Raw genomic sequence first — 19,400 nt, 5'->3', positions numbered from 1 at the left:
AAGTCCATGATGTCTGTCGAGCAAAGGATTCTTAAGATATCCCTATGTCCAGTTTGACTCCTATCCTTTGACCTTGTGAAATCAAAATCGATAAGGATAATCGGTTCTTTAGGTAGAACCAGACAAAGGCTCAAGTGAACCTCGTCCATTTGTCTGTCGGCGTTGGCTTTGTAAATTTTCCCCCGATCTCACCTCTTTTCCCAGAACCACTGAGCCAATTTCAACAAACTTGGCACATATTATCCTTGAGTGAAGGGGAATCAAATTTGTTCAAACGAAGGGTCATCTCCCATTTCAAGGGGGAGATAATCAAGAAAGGGCAAGACTATAGGGTGGCCTGGGTCATTTAAAGATCTTCTCAAGAACTACTGATTCAGAAAAGATGAAACATGTCACGTGTGCATGGAAGTTTCCTGATATTGTGAAGATTCAAGTTTGTTGAAATTATGGTCCCCAGGGGTTGGATGGGACTACAATAGGTTGTTTGTTTGTTTTACGCCCCGTCGATAATTTTTTATTTATATAGAGATGTCACCATTTGTAAATGAAGCTACAACTTTAGACCTATCCTTAGCGCTCAGGGCCAAAGCAGTGATGGATCTTTAACGTGCCTAAACTTCACAAACACCTTTACACAGAAACTGAAAGTTACAATGCTGGATCGAGTACATGTTCTACCAAGCCTCTAAAAACTTCTGTGGTGTTCTACTTCATTTGGATCTCTTTGTTGTTGTTGATAACATTTGAATTTATTGTTGAGGAGTGGATCATTATTACAAACTTTCAATTGATCGAAAATTTCTGAATAATTTCAAAACCGTCACTTTTTTAAACATTAACTGTAAACGAACGCTGCTTTATATAAGTGAAAATTAAGATAAATCTATTTCTCAATATTTGACCAACTTAGTTTATGGATTCCAAGTTTCAACGAAAATAAGATATTTTAGGGACTCTTAAAAGCAGAAAATTTTTATCTTGGGTAGAAACATTTGCGAACCAAACCTGTCCAACCAACTCGTCGAGACTAGGCCTTTTTCGAATTAGGGATTCAGAATTTACAAATTAGTTTTAAGATTTCCTCTCCGAAATATTTTATACTTACCAAATACGGTATAAGCTGCTATATAACTACAATAAGAAGCATTTATTTCCAATCATCAGTACGTAAATTAAAACAGTCAATTGACATTCAACAATATATCCATATCATGCAGCAGTTTGCTTAGGTTTCAGTTCCACAGAAGCAGTTAAACATTTTAAACTACGTCGAACAGTTCTTAGATTTCAATTTTACTATGAAAGGTGAAGATAAAGGACAGTAATCAATCTCATAACTCCTATAAGCAATATAAAATACATAGTTGGGCAAACACGGACCCCTGGACACACTAGAGGTGGGATCAGGTGTCTAGGGCGAGTAAACATCTCCTGTGGACCGGTCATATCTGCCGTGAGCCCCATATCTTGAAGGTTGAAGGCAAACTAGATCGTTATAATGACCATGGAATTTGCGAAATGCTGACTTTAATCGAGACTGTTGAAACCCCTGTACCATCAACTTGTTTGCCAGTAGCTTATGTATAACAGTTTCCCTGTGTAACAGTGTCCTTGAGTTCAATACCAGAGCTAGCCGAATCGGCATTACACTGTTAATGTATGCCATTGGTTTGGGGGTGTGGGGGTCAGCACGATTCAGTTACCCGACAGCTATCATATATCCCTCCCCTGGGGGTGGGGTCGCATTATATGACTCCTTTAATGACATACTTAAACCATTTTCTTATGCCAAGACGAACATTGAAACCAGAATAAAACTCGAACAAAAGATTTAGTGTTTATTTTAATCCTTCAAGATCAGTACAATAGCTGAGAACGGGGGTGCGGGGGTGGGGGGGGTGGGGGGGTCATAACAACAACCAAGATTTAAAACATTTAATAATGATTTAGACATTCTCCTAAATTCTCACATCTAGGACCCACTAGCTCTGCCGTTTTGCTACCGTAAATTGGTTCTTATTGATGGATGTTCCAACTATACGGGGACCAGTTAACTTGTGATGGAATTACATTTCATAAGGTTGCATGTAATGATGCGCTGCAGTTGTTAATAATCGGCGTATTCATCTTATAATATGGTGCATCTATTTCTAATGGCTGGGAATTCCGACAGACATGAAGTAGAATGTAAATATAAGAAATTAATTACATAAGTAAATATAAGAAATTAATTACATAAGGGTTTGAACTTACAACGCTGAAGCGTAAATGTATGCTCGTGTTCCATTCGGAACGTATCAGAATTTTCCATAAGCTATAAAGAAGTTGTGCTGAATGTCCGAAAAGGTGAAGTACAGTGTAGGTACCCCAGTCATTTTACGACGATTTTCTGGGAATCAGCAAAATATGTCAATTTACTTATATGTAACAAACAATCAGTACTGAGAGGCATGGTAATCTATGTTCTGACGGCGGGTCGCGGAACAGTTTGTCTCGAGTTAAATTCCACAGAGCCATTTTGACATTCTTCAACAGTTTGCCAAAATTTTGACTGATCACTTGCCCAACACTCATTTCGATTAGTGAGGGTTACCTATCAACATTGTGAACTTGTAAACTGATCATCGGGGACAGCTGCGATATTTCACTTTCGACATATGCAGATGTTTCCACAGTTATTCGCTGACGTCGTTGATAGGCGCCGATGAAAGCATCATTGTATTACAGGGTTTCATAATTGTTCGTTTACCCTGTATAAGGACTAATATTATAAAATCAGTTGCTATTCATTTTAATACATGTATTGCAATTCAAAACTGATGGTTTTATTTATAGAAATTTTGTTTAGAATTTAATTTAAGGGACAATTACACCAGGAATAATGATTTTGGTCTGAATGTTGTTTAATTTTGTATCAAGTTTATGCTGTATTGCGAGGTTGAAATAATAAAAATAAAAAAACAATATCGGTCTGCATTCCCACGTCAAGGGTTTGTGAGCAACGTGGTGGATCATAAACCTTTAACTTCGGGAGAAATGTCTTTTAGTTGAAGAACAAACTATCAACATGAGGTCACTACATTTCCATTAGAGTTAACATTTCTTTACGAAAATTGATACCAAGGAGGTGCATTTCAACATGTACAAGTTAATCTGCATTGTTCGGATAAAAAATCAAAATCTGCTGTAGTCTCTCTCACCTGCCTGTCCACGACAGCTGTCGCGTTCCCAGCACGTGCCAGGACCATTATTTGCAAACTACTCTGATTTTAATTGGTAGGACATGACTTTTTTGGGCCAGGGATTAAACATGATAATGGTAGGCTGGTACCCACCGCATTGTGGAGATCCGTGTTTGATAAAGGCCTTTTTCTTCAGTAATTAACTGTAAAAATCCACCCATTCCGAAAATACACCCAGAGGAGAAGGGGGAAAGTCAGCAGATAATATATACTTATTTTCTCGATATCTTGCATGCACTAACGACACAAAGCTGGAAATAATCTTAAAAGGTTTCGAGGAAATTGAAATTAAAGAAAACATCAGTCATTTTGTGTAGTTTATACAGATACATCGTATAAACACGTACATGTATACTGAATGCCGAGTGTATCAAACATAACTGAACAAAATTACATGTATAAATATAGAGCACATTATCCGAAACCTTGTATATCAGTATATTACAAGATCATCGACCGACACACCCACCCGAGTCACAGTAATCTCACTTATAAGGAGTGTTCACAGTGTGAACAGATTCTTACCTATTAATTTGACTAATTGGAGACTTTGGTTCTTGACAATGTTTCAAAATAAATATTCCCTTCATACATCAACATTAAAATCTTAATTAGTTAAAATCTTAATTATTAAAAATATTAATTAGTTAGCCACCCCTGTCCTGGAAGTCAACATTCTTCAATTATTTCATTACATAAGATTTAGAAAGTTTTCTACGGAAGCCCATGGGTGCAAACCAAAACTAAATCAAAAAAACGAAATTATTAAATATAAAACGAAATTAATATATGAAAAACCAAAAATAAACAACAACATAAAAACAACACCCCGAAATTAATCAATAAAATCAAAATAATTAGATAAAAAACGAAATTATTAGATTAAAAAAAAACGAAAATATTAAATATAAAACGAAATTGATATTAGAATGTATATAAAAAACCCAAGCTAAGTTTAAAAAAAAAAAGAAGAAGAAAGAAAACTAAATAGATAAAAAACAGAAATTAAGAACTTTTTTTTTTTTTTGAGAATATAATGTGTGTTGGTATAGCGACATGGCATTTATTGATTCTTTGATTTACGGCGATTTGATTATCGTCAATGGAGCTTTACAGAAATCTAATGACATTACAAAATAGGCATACTATAAAACCTGGCCTGGCCCCATTGGTCTGGCCTGGCCTCAAAATTGGCCTGGCCCCAATTTTGGCCTCTAATTATGCACCATCCCAAATTTTGGCCTGGCCTCAAATTTGCCCTCTAAAAATTTTGTTGGCCTCAACCAAAATATTGATTTATGGTTTTAATTTTTCAAAGTCATAGCAGATAGATGATATGTTTCTGTTGTTTTGTAAATTTGCACTTTAAAATAATCATGAACTACCACCAATTTGATTGATTTTATTGAATATCTATTGATCAGTTTATTGAATCAATCATTTTCTTTTCCCTTAATTTATATCTGTATGTACTAGTACACACTAAAATAGATTGCACAACTAATGAAACAATTGGCATATTGATTTTTCTTTTTTCAGAATTATGATTGATTTCATTGATTTATTATTTGTTTTAGTTTTTCAAAGTTGTAGAAATAAATTGATTATGTACATTAGAATAAACATGAACTACTACCAATCTGATTGATTTTATTGATTATCTATTGATTAGTTTATTGACAAAATTATTTGCTTTTCCCTTCCTAACTTATGTACTAGTACACCAAAAAGAATACTGATGAAATGATTGATTTATTGATATTTTTTGTATTCAGAAGATTTCAATTTGATATCAATTTACAAATTATAAAAGTGTTACAATTGTGTTGTCATTATAATAAATTCGATTTTAAGATCAGCGCACATTCAGAACAGAGCATGTGGTCTTAATGTTTTCAATGTGCAGATACCAAGTATTTAGCGTTACTTCTTTAATTCCCAAAGCATGATAAATGACATCTTTAAAAAATCAAAATAAACACAGTGAAATGTTTGCTAGCATGATGATAATAGCCAATAAACTAAGGTCTTTAGATTTGTATTTTAGTGTTCATTTATCTATACTTTACCTTGAATGAACAATGTAGATTAAAATGGATATGATGCATTATAAATATTTCTTTCTTGATTTCATAATTAAGGTTTAATACCCATTGTAAAAGTGACAAGTTCCCATGCTATGAAGTCCTGCCCTGTCAGAATAAAGGGTATAGCTATTACCTTATTAAAGGATAGTGATGAAAACTTTTGTTGAAGTTGCAAATTCCATTATACAGAAACAATGGAGCAGTCCAACATTTGCAAATAGGGTGTGTTTGATGCAACAGAAAATTTTAATGAGTAACTCATTTTATGATTGTGCCTCAACTAAATAAGGTACACAAAACTGTCTGTCTGAATTTTCAAAATTGTGATTTTTTTTCTTCTGGTTTAGTGATAAAGCAATAGTAAAACAGAAGTAATTACATTACATTGAATCTGTCCACCCTCTTCTCATTTTATATCAAAACCTGCATCAATTAGTTAACAAAAAAATCTTTATACCTTTATCTAACCACTGCAGCAGCTATATCTAAGCAAATATCAGATACATGTAATACTCATACTATTGTCTTATAATGGAGAAAAAAGGTTGATGTATTTACAAATTCACGAAGTGCAGCTTTAATTTTGTGCTTTACTTCTTAACGATTTTAGACTGTCATCAAAATCATATTTCATTCTGATCATTATTGAAAATAAACGTTCTGTGTAGAGTTGTGTGACATTTCAAACCGTATATCATAGATTAACCTCAACCTTGACTTCCTGTCAAGACCCGTGCTGTAGAATAATATGTTGTAAATAATCTGATATTCCATTACAGTACTAGTGTTACATGTTTATTTCAAATAGTTTAAACAGATATGAACATCCTTAATTTATCAAAGTTGTAGTTTCAATCTGTATGATTTATGGTAGTATTTTTATACCTAGATATCAAACTCATTGTTCTTATCAATGAGACTAAAGGCAGTACACTACATTGCAGTGTGTGAAGTGTGATGATTCATCATAACACTAGTGTGAATTTGTTTTTTAAATTCATTATCAATAAGTGAAGTGGATCATTAGAAAAATGAGAGTTTTCAATGTGCATATTTACAAAACAACACAAACATATCATTTGTGTTCAACAATTTTGAAAATTCAAAACCAATAACAAAACAATGAAATAAATCATAATTCAGAAAAATCAATAAGCCAATCATTTCATTAGTTCCACATACTTTTTTTGCTGTGTAATAGTACATAAGTTAGGAAGGGGAAATTTTTTTTAATCAATAAACTGATCAACAGATATTCAATAAAATCATCAGATTGGTGGTAGTACATGACTATTTTAATGTGCTCATTCACAAAACAACAAAAAATCATTCATGTTCACCAATATTTGAAAAAACAAAACCAATAATAAATCAATGAAATCAATCATAACTGAAAAATATCAATATGTCAATCGTTTCATTAGTTGTGTATACGTTTTTGGAGTGTAAGTACATACAGATATGAAGGGAAAAGAAAATGATTGGTTCAATAAACTGATCAATAGATATTCAATAAAATCAATCAGATTTATAGTAGTTCATGATTATATTTTAAAGTGCACATTTACAAAACAACAGAAACATATCATTTATCTACTATATGACTGAAAAACGTTGAATAAAAACATTTTGTTTGGTTGAGGTCAAATTTTTTTAGAGGCCAAATTTGAGGCAAGGCCAACTTTTAAGGCCAGGCAAAAATTTGGGATGGAGCATAATTACAGGCCAAAATTGGGTCCAGGCCAATTTTGAGGCCAGGCCAGGCCAATGGGACCAGGCCAGGTTTTATAGTATGCCACAAAATAGTCAACGTATCCATTCGCTACACGTTTTATCTTCAATCTTCGCTGACCTTCCAGACCGCGTGTATCGGATTACAGAATTTCAACACTAGCCCCCATAAATCTAGTCTGAAAATATATGGTTCCCATCAGCCACGTACGTCAACAATAATCACTTGACTCTACACTAATTGGGTTTCGGCAGTGTAACATGGTGTGCAACTGATAACCTTTGCTTATGTCAGGCCCTGAAATTAATAACTTATGAGTTCACATCTCTTTTTCTAATTCAGTAATTTCTTTCGTCTGTCCGTCTATCTGTAAACTTTTAATACTTTCGACTTCTTCTTCAAAACCACTAAGCCAATTTCAATCAAACTTGGTTCAAATCATCCTTCGGTGAAGGGAATTCAAGTTTGTTCAAATGAAGGACCATGCCCCCTTCAAAGTGGAGTAATCACAAAAATACAAAAATAGTGTGGGGTCATTTAAAATCTTTTTCTCAAGAACCAATGAGCCATTTTCGACCAAACTTGGTACAAATCATCCTTGGGTGAAGGGAATTCAAGTTACCACTAAGCCAGAAGAGCTGAAATTCATATGAAAGCTTCCTAACACAGTGAATATTCAAGTTTCATAACATCTTGATCCCCAGGGGTAGGATGAGGCCACGATAGGGGATCAAAGTTTTACATACAAATATATCGGGAAAATCTTTTAAAACCTTCTCAAGAACCACTGGACCAGAAAGTTTATATTTACATGAAAACTTCCTGGCATTGTGCAGATTCAAGTTTGTTAAAACCATGGTCCAGGGGGATAGGGTGGGGCCACAATAGGGGATCAAATTTTTACATACAAATATATAGGGAAAATCTTTAAAAATCTTCTTTTCAAAAACCTTTGCACCAGAGAAATTTACATTTACTTAAAAGTTTCTTGACATAGTACAGATTCAATTTTGTTAACATCACGGCCCTCGGGAGTTGGTTTGGGGTCACGACAGGGATCAAAGTTTTACATGCGAATATATATAGGGAAAATCTTTAAATATGGGCCAAGGTGTCTCGGGTGAGCGATGTGGCCCATGGGCCTCTTGTTATTTCATAATTTCGTTTTTATTTAATAATTTCGCTTTTCTTTTTTTATTGATATTGAGTGATGTTTTTTATTCATTATTTATTTAGTTTCGGTTTTTTATTTAGTAATTTTGTTCATTGTAATTGTAGACATGTTAAACGTAACTTGACAATTACAGTTCTTAATATTAGTGCAATGTCAATCCAGTGTGTTGGAGTGACTGTAAATGTTGTTACATTATCCGTAAGTTGTCAGTGTGCAATTTGTTCGTTGATAAGTACATTTGAAGTATAGGTACATGTAAATCCATCATTTGTCCATTAACTTTTGAAACTGAATATTCCTTGTTTGTAATCAATGTTTACAGAATTGGAAAAATGCCGCATGAAACATGTAAATTTATCATTCGTTCGATGTGCAACATTAGTTAGCTGTAGTGCCTCATTATGAAGACAGGGGGTGTATGAATCAGAAAGGTACTACAATCGGAACTCCTCTAATGTCTCGTGCACTCGACATATGTCGAAAAGTTTCGATTGAAACGTACTATACCCTTTAGGAGCTCCTCTGGGCTTATGAGCTCGAGTATTTTTCATTCGGCAGATAACGAGTAGCAATTCCCTGGGGATGCGTCCAACCCTATCTTTGTGGTTCGAATTCAATTTTTTTTAGTTTTAATCATTATGCGGGTGTATTCACATGCATATATAGTACATGTACATGTATATATAAATGAGTGGATCAAGGATTTCAGTTAAAGAGGAGGCTTGGAAAAGATGTGAGATATAGGATCTGGATGTCACCTTTAGACCCCAGTTGGTCCAGGACGAAGCCATGGTGGGGTCGGGGGTGCGAAGCCCCCGGAAGCTTCCGTTTACTGTATTTTGATAATGAAATCAGACGTATCTACAAAAATCAAAACTAATAGCATTTTTAGTACACATGTTGCCATCTACATTAGGAATAAACAATGCATTTTTAGCTTCATCCATTCATCTTTGTTAACGCTGCTGCATACCTGTGTCTAGTGCAAATAATTGATAATTTTCCAAAGTCTTATCTGATTATATTTTTCTTGCATGTTGACATATTTATGTTGCATGTTAACATATTTATCTTGCATGTCGACATAATCTATAGAAAAATAACTTGTAAATAGGAGGCAGAAATATGCCACCATAGTCTCAAATACGCGTTTCTATCTGAACATTGAGCGGATAATGCATTGTGTACAATGTAACAACCCAACCCATTGTGATTGACAGTGCACTGATAATAAGTACACATGTACTGCAAATGTCAAGTTACAGTTAACATTTCTACATTTACAATGAATGAATGGTGTAATGCGTAGAACTTTACACGTGTACACAGTTACAGCCATATAAATACTATACCGTTGACTTTCTATATCACTCTTCCCGTGGTCATGATGTGAGATACACATGATGTGAGATGCACATGTGAGATATACATGCTGTGAGATACACATGATGTGAGATACACATGATGTGAGATGCACATGTAAGATATACATGCTGTGAGATACACATGATGTGAGATGCACATGTGAGATATACATGCTGTGAGATACACATGATGTGAGATGCACATGTGAGATATACATGCTGTGAGATACACATGATGTGAGATACACATGATGTGAGATGCACATGTGAGATATACATACTGTGAGATACACATGATGTGAGATGCACATGTGAGATATACATGAGGTTGCTGACGTACCCTTGTAGTTTTTAAAGGATTTTCATATATATTCCAATAAACTCTTACATTCAGTTTATATTTACTTCTACAGGCTGTATTGGATGTACAGAAAACGCTATGTGTAATTATTGTATCTTTATCGCAGTGACAGGTCCAATGGACCGCGTGTTTTAAATTCGTATTCAATTATACGAAATGGATGCATGATAACACATATCACTATAATATATCATTTACCTACTTATATTTTCTGTTACCCCTACTGTATCCCTATCCCGGCTCAGGGGACCCATGACAACACATCTCACTATAATAAAACATTTACCTACTTATAATTTCAGTTACCCCTGCTGTATCCCTATCCCGGCTCAGGGGACCCATGACAACACATCTCACTATAACATTTACCTACTTATAATTTCAGTTACCCCTGCTGTATCCCTATCCCGGCTCAGGGGACCCATGACAACACATCTCACTATAACATTTACCTACTTATAATTTCTGTTACCCCTGCTGTATCCCTATCCCGGCTCAGAGAACCCATGTTCGCCTTCATTATGTACTAAAGCTTTCCAATGATTCTTGAAAAAAAAAATACTCATCATTATTTTCAATTATATCCCTATTAAGGCCATGTTTATTGTTTTGTTTATTGTTTATTCACCAATCAAGGGCCCTCAGGGGACAGGTTAACAAGCAATTAATTATAACAATGAAAATAAATAACAATCATTCAGAAGTACTAATACCGTCAGAGTTCACATTTCTGCACTGCAAACATCTATAATTATATGAATTATGTTAATTATATGAAATACTGATTGCAGACAAGATTTAAATCAACAGCATGATATATATACAATAAAATAACCCAAAGTTCTGCTTCACACATCTAAAGACAGTGCCAGTTTCAGAGGCAGCGGATAGTGATAATGTTATGTGAAGACATATAAAATTGTAATCAAATCAGTATAATTATATACTTTAGTAAGTACAGTATGCAAGTATAAAACACATGTACATGCAGGATCCAGTTGTTCTGAATGCGTTATGCTAAAGCAGGGAGGTTAGAATAGAATAATTATATAAATGAAAACAATTGTACGAAGTGTTAAAGAGAGTATGAATTGTTGACTTGATTACAGGGGGCACCAAGGGACAGTGCCTGATAATGTTCAGTCTGGTAATAAATTATTGTACCAGACTGTTGGTCTTGTACTCCCAGTAACCAAGACAACTTACAAGTGTAAAACAAGGCTATACATGTGCCAAGTTTAGTTATAAGTAGTCTAACCGTTCTTGAGAAAAGTTTCCGACAACAACTTGACATCTGTCTTTGGCTCAGGTGAGCTAAAACTCTTTCTAGTGGCAAAAGGAAGCTCCTTGAAGAGCTCAGGTAAAATAGAACAACAAAAAAGTACGCCCTCCTTATGTCAATCAAAATATTTTACAAGCGGTGTACTTGGGAATTCCCTTCTAATAATAGACGTGTTGCAACAATGATAACCTTGGTAGCTTAGACATTACGTCAGGACTAAATAAAATTCAAATCACTTGGTCACGGAGCAAAAGTTCTCAATGACAAATTGTAAAATGTCGCCAACGATATAACAAGAATATGCGGGATGTCATTCGTATAAATGAGATATATTTTATAACAGTCTCTGTTCAGTCAACAAGAGACAAACCTCACTTAAAACTGTTAAAAGATCCTAGACATGTTTACGCTGCAGAGATAAACTGTATGTTAATTGCCGTCCATGAATGACAGACTGCTCAAGGTCAGTTCTGCGCTTTGAAGCGGCCCAGTCTCAGCAACACAAAGTAACAATGTTACCGACCACCAACAGAGGAAAATTTCTCGCAGTATCAGTGATAACACGAGAAGTTCATTAATCTGCTACAGACATGTCCGAATATAATGTGTTTGTTCAACATGGATATAAAGACATGAAAAACTTCTATCATCTAAAATAGATAAATGAATAAATAAAAATAAAAATAATGTTCTGTCTAAAAATAGAAAACAAAAATCTTTAGTTAACAGTCTAGTCAGATAACTTCGTAACAACCCGCTAAGTACATATGTAATATTAATTATGTTGTAATATTAATTATGTTGTAATATTAATTATGTGTTCTTGGAAGCACATTCTGATAATACTATATAATATACAGAATACTTGATTTCTAATTCAGTCCAAAATAGACAAATTATTTTCATTCGATTCATTGTATAGATAATAATTTTTTAAAATTCTCATTCTTATACTAAAATGAGCTAGGAGACCCTTTCTTTCTACTTTATGCATGAACACGCATTATTCTATACAAATCTATTTTCTTGGCATGTTTATAATTTCTTCTATTTTGTTTATTTTGAACTCCGAATTAGAAATGTGTGAAGTCTCTGAATAGTCTGGTACATGTAATTTTACAATATATTTTGTCAATTATGAATATTTTCTCTTAGCTGTGTGTTTACTAGGACCCACTTAGATCTGTCATGTTGAAACGAATCAATGAAATAGCATGGAAACGTAAAAAGTGGTTTTGGGAGCTTGACATTTCCGTTACATGTATTTTAGGACCACACGGTGCAAACCAGGTAATACATTAATTGTCTCTTTCTCTACTCCACAGCTGGAATGCTAAGGAAATTGGAATATTCGGCCAGCTAGGTACGTCTGCTTAATTTTAACCGTTTTCTTCGTTGATTGAGAAGACATTATCTCAAATACATTGCGGTATTTCCTTTGACCACGAGACATTGGATAGTTTGATTATAAATTCATGTCGCGGACATAACTGTCTAACTCGGTATAATTGTTATTTCATATAACAATGATGTATGGGTTGCCTTACATTCAGACAATTGGGTTTATTTTACATTTCGTTTAAAGATGATGTTGACGCTGGAAATCGCTGATACAGGTGAACAGAACATGAATGAGATTCAGGTGGCCAGATGTAACACACAGGGTTCTCGCATTCTTCGGTGGCGTCTGAAGACGATTGGCTGAGAGTTAGAAAAGAGGCGGGGCTTTCACAATCTGAGTCATCTAGGCTTTCTGTTGCTACCGTGTATTGGTAAGTCAGGAAAGATCTTTCATTGAGAAAAGAGCAGATTATTTCATTCCCACGCCGTCCCTATCATTTAAACTTAACGGTCAAAGAATACCGAGGTAAGTGAACGGTTTAAATTTGTGATGTCAATTACAGCATTTAACTTTACTGATGATTAATTAAAAGTCTACATTTTGATTTCTTTTATTTCAGACTTGGCAGTTTTCAATATATTTACAAATATTTACGAGAGGGATTGAAGATTGATTTCATTGAAATGGATTACACGCTGATAGTGTTATGTTTGTGTAGTGCGGTAGTACTGGCCGAGAATGACCAAACGGCATGTACGGCCAACGAATATTTCAACAGTGAAACAGACGAATGTATCCCTTGCACTCTTTGCAAAGCTTCTAACACCATCATTCGCGTCCCATGTTCAGCCAGGGCCGACACCAAGTGTGGACCTTTCTTAGAATTCGACAGATTTCACCAAGCGCCCATCATCAACCTGCTGCCTGCGGTTAATGAGACAAACAAGGTGCTGGTGACAGGACCTATCTCCGGGGGGTCTTTCGAGTCCACGAAGCCCCAACAGGGCAGCGTCCCGGTGGAGAGGGTGACTGACGAGCGTTGGTACACATTGGCCATGGCGCTTGTCGGGGTCCTGTCTGTGATTTCCGTCATCATCATCGTCTACATCACCATTTACTGCTTCGTCTGTCGGAAACATCGAGAAGAGAAAGAACTTATCTATTATCCGGGTAACTACATTATGTGTTATGATAGTATTTAGAGTACACCACAAGGTTTAACAATGTAAGTTAATTTTTAAAGTTAATTTTCAATCTTATAAATTTAAAAATTCATGCAACATTACGTATCGCTCTGTACATCTTTGCAAAAATAGGGGTATTATTATCCTAATTTGCTTTGTAATGGCGAAAAAATGCGGTATGGTTTGGTAGCACTTGGTACAGCATGAAACGCTCTAGTCTCCGGAGTTATCCACGCTGATGTGATTTTGTAAATGGGAGATTGCAAATGACTGTACAGACATAGCGATCGGAATCAAACTATGTGCAACAAGGCCTCAGTAATCATCCAATATCACGTGATAATAATGTATACTAGATTACGTAAACCGTGATGAGACGCTCATTCAGTTTCGTAAATTACTTTTTTTTTTAAGGCCATAATGGTTTGTCAAGAGGTTTTTGTTCATTTTTATCTGGTGTTTTTCCCCCTATATATATTTGTGGATAGATTTTTAGAAGATACTTTTTTTTTAAAATTCATTTACATTTATGTATTTCTTTTTTTTTTTTTTCGTAAAGAAAATCTAAGTGGGAAATGGAATTTAGTTAAAATGATTGAAATAATTTGAACATTCTTTTCATAGTAGTAACTAGTTGTTGTAACCCGAGAAATGAATTGACCTTAAGATGATCATGGTCTTTGAAAACTGGGCTCAGTCACGCTTGACAATGACAAAGACCGGTAATTACTGCAAGATTTAGCCAAAATATGTGCATTTGGAATGACTCACTTTGAATATTCAGCCTTGTTTATTTCATAGATTTTGTTTTTCCTTGGTGCTGTTTTTGTTTTCACTAATTTCCAATGGTCCAAGACCACTGTCTTTTAAAACTAAGGTTAAAACTTACCAAAATGTTTGTTTTTACGGTATACTATGAGAAACTTGCATTAGTCTTGGTACTGTATCACTAGTATAATGAACGGAAGTATGAACGAAAACACGAAATCAAATAGAAGCAATTAGTATAGGATCACACCATAAAAATACACTGTCAGAGAAACGCAGAAAGATTGATTAAACAATTTCCGATTTTCCTTTAAAAATATATGTACCGCTTTTAAAAGTTCATATTCTGCACTGTTTAGTTTAACCCAATAATTCAAAATGCGAATTACCAGATCGTGTTCGACTCCGGAAAACGGTACAATGTGTTATTACAATATAGACAATCTGCTGCACATGAATGAAATATTTATGTACAGGAAGATAATTGAAACGTTATCGTGAATCAGAACTGGGAGGTTTTTAACAGACAGATAAAGAAGGCTTCACGCTTGCTTTGACTCTCTAACGGCATTCCGGTGGTGGTACAAGTTTCCCACACATTCCTTGAATCTTTGAAACAAAACCGATTTGACAGTAGCAGATCTAATTTTAAAAAAAAGAGTTTTTGCAATAATAACAAAAAAGTTTCACGAATGTGTTCTGTCGAGATAAACTTCTCGATGGAAGCACTACGACGCGCCATCTAATACTACTTGGATCTTGTCTAATTTATTCTTTGTATTATGTGGGAGATGAAAATAATGAAAGTATGAAGTAATTTCTTCGATTATGTAAATTTATACCCTATGATAAAAATAGAATATTTTGAACATGTGATATTGTTGAATTAGACATTTTATATTCTGTTTTTCCTCAGAACTTTGTGCCTCTGCTCCTGAAACACCAAGAGTGTTAACACCCCGGATGACATCACGTGATCGATTAAAGAAACACATGATAACGTCATATACAGAAGAAAATGCCGAAAATTATGGAACAACATCTAACAGGGTTGTGGTCTTGACGGCCAATAGCTTTGAGCCATTCCTTGCACCATGCGAAGTGACGACAGACAGCGACGAAAATAGTGGACAAACCGTGTCTTCATCTTCCACGAATTATGTGTATTTCAAAGCGCCACCGTGCGGTGATGTGTGACACTTCCCAATGTAATGCTGAGAATTACAAGGAAACTTACCATAGGAAACTTGCAATACAATGACTATTCTAAACTTTCTCATTCGCGAACACATTCCAGATCAGGGTGTGCTTATAATACCGTCCAAAATACTGACAGTGTCAGTTTTGTATATACATGTATCTATATTGATATTATTTGTGCTTGTGATGCCATTGTTAATAGGATGCGGTGGACAACGCTTTTGACCAGCTAATCGTCATGTGGTTGATACATTACGCATAATTTACAATTCAAAACAGCTGGTTTTTAACAATGTTTAATTTTACCCAGTTCACACATCCGAAAATCATTTATCACACAATTCAGTGACTGTGTTGAATATGTCGCGTAAAGGTGTGGTAGAAGGACCCTTCATTTGAATTTAGACCGGACTGAAGTGACGGACCCTAATCTGTTTCCTGCTTGATTGTGATTCCCGCTGACTCGATGGACAATGCTGGTCAGGTCCCTCGGCCCGAGTGACCCCTTGACCTCGGAATCGATGTCCATTTATCCCTGCAACTCGTAATGACTCAGGAAAGGTAAACACCCTGTAAATTCCTTTTAATCCCTTTAAAGTTGACGGATTTGAGTCAAAAATGACTTTTATAGATTAAGAATGGACATGGAAGATTTGACCGCTTTCTTTGAATTGTCAGATTAATCTCTTGAGGTCGCGAAAAGTCATTGGAAATCCATTGCAAACGATTGATAGCAGTGAATGTAATTCGAAATTTCCCACATTAACTTCATGACACGTCCTTGTAAAGCAATAAATGTAGGTATCATTGAAATTGTTTTCTTTTTCAGATGCCATTACAGAATATTTGGTACACATCACTGTGAGAGGGTTGGTATGTCCAGACGAGTTTTGGATTCTTGAAGTGAAACACGTGCTCTATTTTCACGTTTTTGTTTATTTTATTTTTTCATTTCCCACGACTTGTAAATGTGTTCAATAATTATACATATGATATGTAAATTTTGCTCTAGTGCTTTGGTTTTTTTAAAAACTAGTATTTCAATGTAATGATTTTTGCACTGCAAGATACAGGTTATTACATTGTAAGATACGGTGCTGGTGGACAAAGCCTCTAGCTTTTTCCTGTGTTCAGTGTTCAGTTTCTTGTACATAATTTGAGATGTTTTGAAATATGTGAATGATTTTAATCTAAACCTACAACCATCTTGCCACTATGCTTTAAAATTGTAGTGTTTTTTTGTAATGATCATTCAATCGGCTGTGATACGATCCTTGTGTACTAATATTTATGTATATATTTATTTTTCTAAAAGCTAACCAAATGACGATTATGAAAGCATTCATGCCTTGCTTTATTTCAACCAGCATGCTAAGCTGTTATTAAATAAAATAATGCGAACAAAACTCTCGTTTTCGTGATCTCTCTGGAAGTTATAATAAATGCTTTGGGGGAAATGTTTATAATCATCAAGGAACTTGGAACTATGACACAGATTTAAAAGTTCATGCACCAAGTTCGCAATCTCTGTTGCCACAATTCATCATTTCATAGAAACTGAAAGAAAACGGGTTAAATGGTTTTATTTTATCTAGCAATAATTTTTGGATGGTTAGAAGTGAGATATTTCTGATAACTCGTATATCCACGTGCATTTCTGAGCAAGGCTGCAAATTAAAAACATTCTACCAAAGTCGATGATGTTTGGCACAGGACGCAGCGACCTCAGATGCAAGAAGTACATGGTTAAACCCGACTACAAAAAGGTGAAAAGAGTCATTCTGATTGGTTGAAGACTGTTAAACGTGAATAGCATTTATTCCACTTCGTTCTGAACTATGGATTCATTAGCCATTAAGATATAGGACTAAAATTGCTATTTGTCGGTCACTATATTAATTATACCCTGATATAATGGGCCTGTGAACAATGAAGAGGGCTGTCATAGGAATTGCAATTGCTGTCCCAGTCCTAGTTAAGCATGTATTTACTATGTACATGTATATAATGTTCAAATGAAATAGGACTGGTGACCGGTCAACAAGGAATGTTTACTCCTCCTAGACACCTGGGGGCTGTTCAGCAGAGCGGGTGCTCGCGAGTGCTTGCCTCCAGCACCAAAGGATTATATTGGAAATGTTAGCGGGCACCCGCTCTGCTGAACAGGCTTCAGACCTCTCACCTTTGGTGTTTCCAGAGGATGCGTGTTTGCGCTGCTCTGAATTTCTGTATGGAATTTATGACATTGACCACTGTTCCTTAACTTCACTTTCCCATTACGATAAGCAGTAAGATATCGGTATAGTTCTTCCTACTTTTCATTAAAATAGCTGGTCAGTATTTATTCTAATTCCCTGTTAAACCTTTCAACTGCGTTTCTTTCATCAAAAATATAAAAATACACAGTTTTCTTAGTTTATGATGAGCTTAAGAGTTCCACAGATAGCATGCTCCGAGGAATTTAATCCAGGAATTTTATAATTTTATGAAATGTTTTTTTATACCGGAAGAACGAAATTTTATTAAGAATGAGAAAATCAGATGCTCCTTTGATATGACCATGTATCAGATGAACAAGAGCATGGCTGTTCTATCTGTTTATACATCCCGTCTATCAGATTTTACATCTGTCTTATCTCAATCAGCATATTCTTATATGACTAAAACCTTTGTTATTTTAGTCATAACAAAACTAGCAAGTAATATATTGATGTCAGTAAGGTGATAAGACAAGGCGTGACTTTGGGTCGCGTGGATCATGAAACTAGGAAAATAATATCTCATCAACACAGACTCCATTGTTGTACAAGGGATGCAAATCCTTCTTATTTTACAAAATGTGCATCAAATTCAGAAAATAACTAGACACAAAGGTTACTCATTGCTGCAAACCTTCATTGTTAATTATTTCGTTGTTATAAATGCTAATTCATTTCTTTGCAAAGGGGGGCTTAACCTTAACAACAACAAAAATGTTTAGTGATTTCAGATGACACAAAAAAGCTGTGAAAAGATTTTGAATTATGATACGTTAGCCATCGTTTAACTTTTTTGTCCTTGTATTGATATGGCGAGATGTTGGACACTTCTTTGTAACATAGAACAAAGCAATTGGCATCAGGGACACCGGGGTTCAACCCTGTCAAAACCACTACAATAGGGTCCTTCAAAGAGATTAAATTCTAAAAAGCGGTGAAATTGAAATTTCACTGACAAGAATAATCCGACCAACCTTCTAATAAATTTCCTAGCGACCTCTTTTCATAACCCGTAATATTGAAGCATGCAATAGATGTTTTAAGGTCTTATTTATTAAATAGACGAGTTTGCTGGCCACAATATGACGTTGCCTGGGAAATAAAACTTGTGGATTATTAAACTCAATGAAAATTCCATTCCCTATTTAATCTTGACAAACAGTATGTGGTCAACCCTAAACAGTTCTAAATACAAATGGAAATCAGAATACAATATAGGGCAACATTTCTGGCCAGCTGGTTTTTATTGAAAACGTACATGTTAAATTGCTTGATTTTTCATCAATGTTAAATTTTAATATTAAAAAACTACATTTACCTTTTTATACAAGTAAAATCGCTGTAAATATATATTCCTTTATGGGAAATAAGAAATACTATGAAAAGATATTTGTCTGTAAATTTTG

General features: G+C 34.9%; 1 protein-coding gene across 2 annotated transcripts; it reads left to right on the top strand.

Annotated features, from left to right (window-relative positions):
• Nucleotides 1–11,595: 11,595 nt before the first annotated feature.
• LOC125647831 (uncharacterized) lies at nucleotides 11,596–17,142 on the top strand. Of its 2 annotated transcripts, XM_056140917.1 has the most exons (5): nucleotides 11,596–11,705; nucleotides 12,568–12,605; nucleotides 12,828–13,109; nucleotides 13,204–13,754; nucleotides 15,453–17,142. In XM_056140917.1, the coding sequence occupies exons 4-5, from the start codon at nucleotides 13,268–13,270 to the stop codon at nucleotides 15,731–15,733; spliced, it is 768 nt and encodes a 255-aa protein (XP_055996892.1). In that variant the 5' UTR covers nucleotides 11,596–11,705; nucleotides 12,568–12,605; nucleotides 12,828–13,109; nucleotides 13,204–13,267; the 3' UTR covers nucleotides 15,734–17,142. The 2 variants fall into 2 exon arrangements, 1 of the variants encoding a protein (XP_055996892.1); XR_008796061.1 differs by lacking the exons at nucleotides 11,596–11,705; nucleotides 12,568–12,605 and having other exon boundaries at nucleotides 12,954–13,109; nucleotides 15,453–16,297; nucleotides 16,566–17,142.
• Nucleotides 17,143–19,400: the final 2,258 nt, after the last annotated feature.

Source organism: Ostrea edulis, chromosome 6 (assembly GCF_947568905.1).
Source record: "Ostrea edulis chromosome 6, xbOstEdul1.1, whole genome shotgun sequence".
Classification (NCBI taxonomy): Eukaryota; Metazoa; Mollusca; class Bivalvia; order Ostreida; family Ostreidae; genus Ostrea; species Ostrea edulis.
The sequence above is the reverse complement of the archived record's forward strand: the minus strand, read 5'-3'. Positions and strand labels throughout refer to the sequence as shown.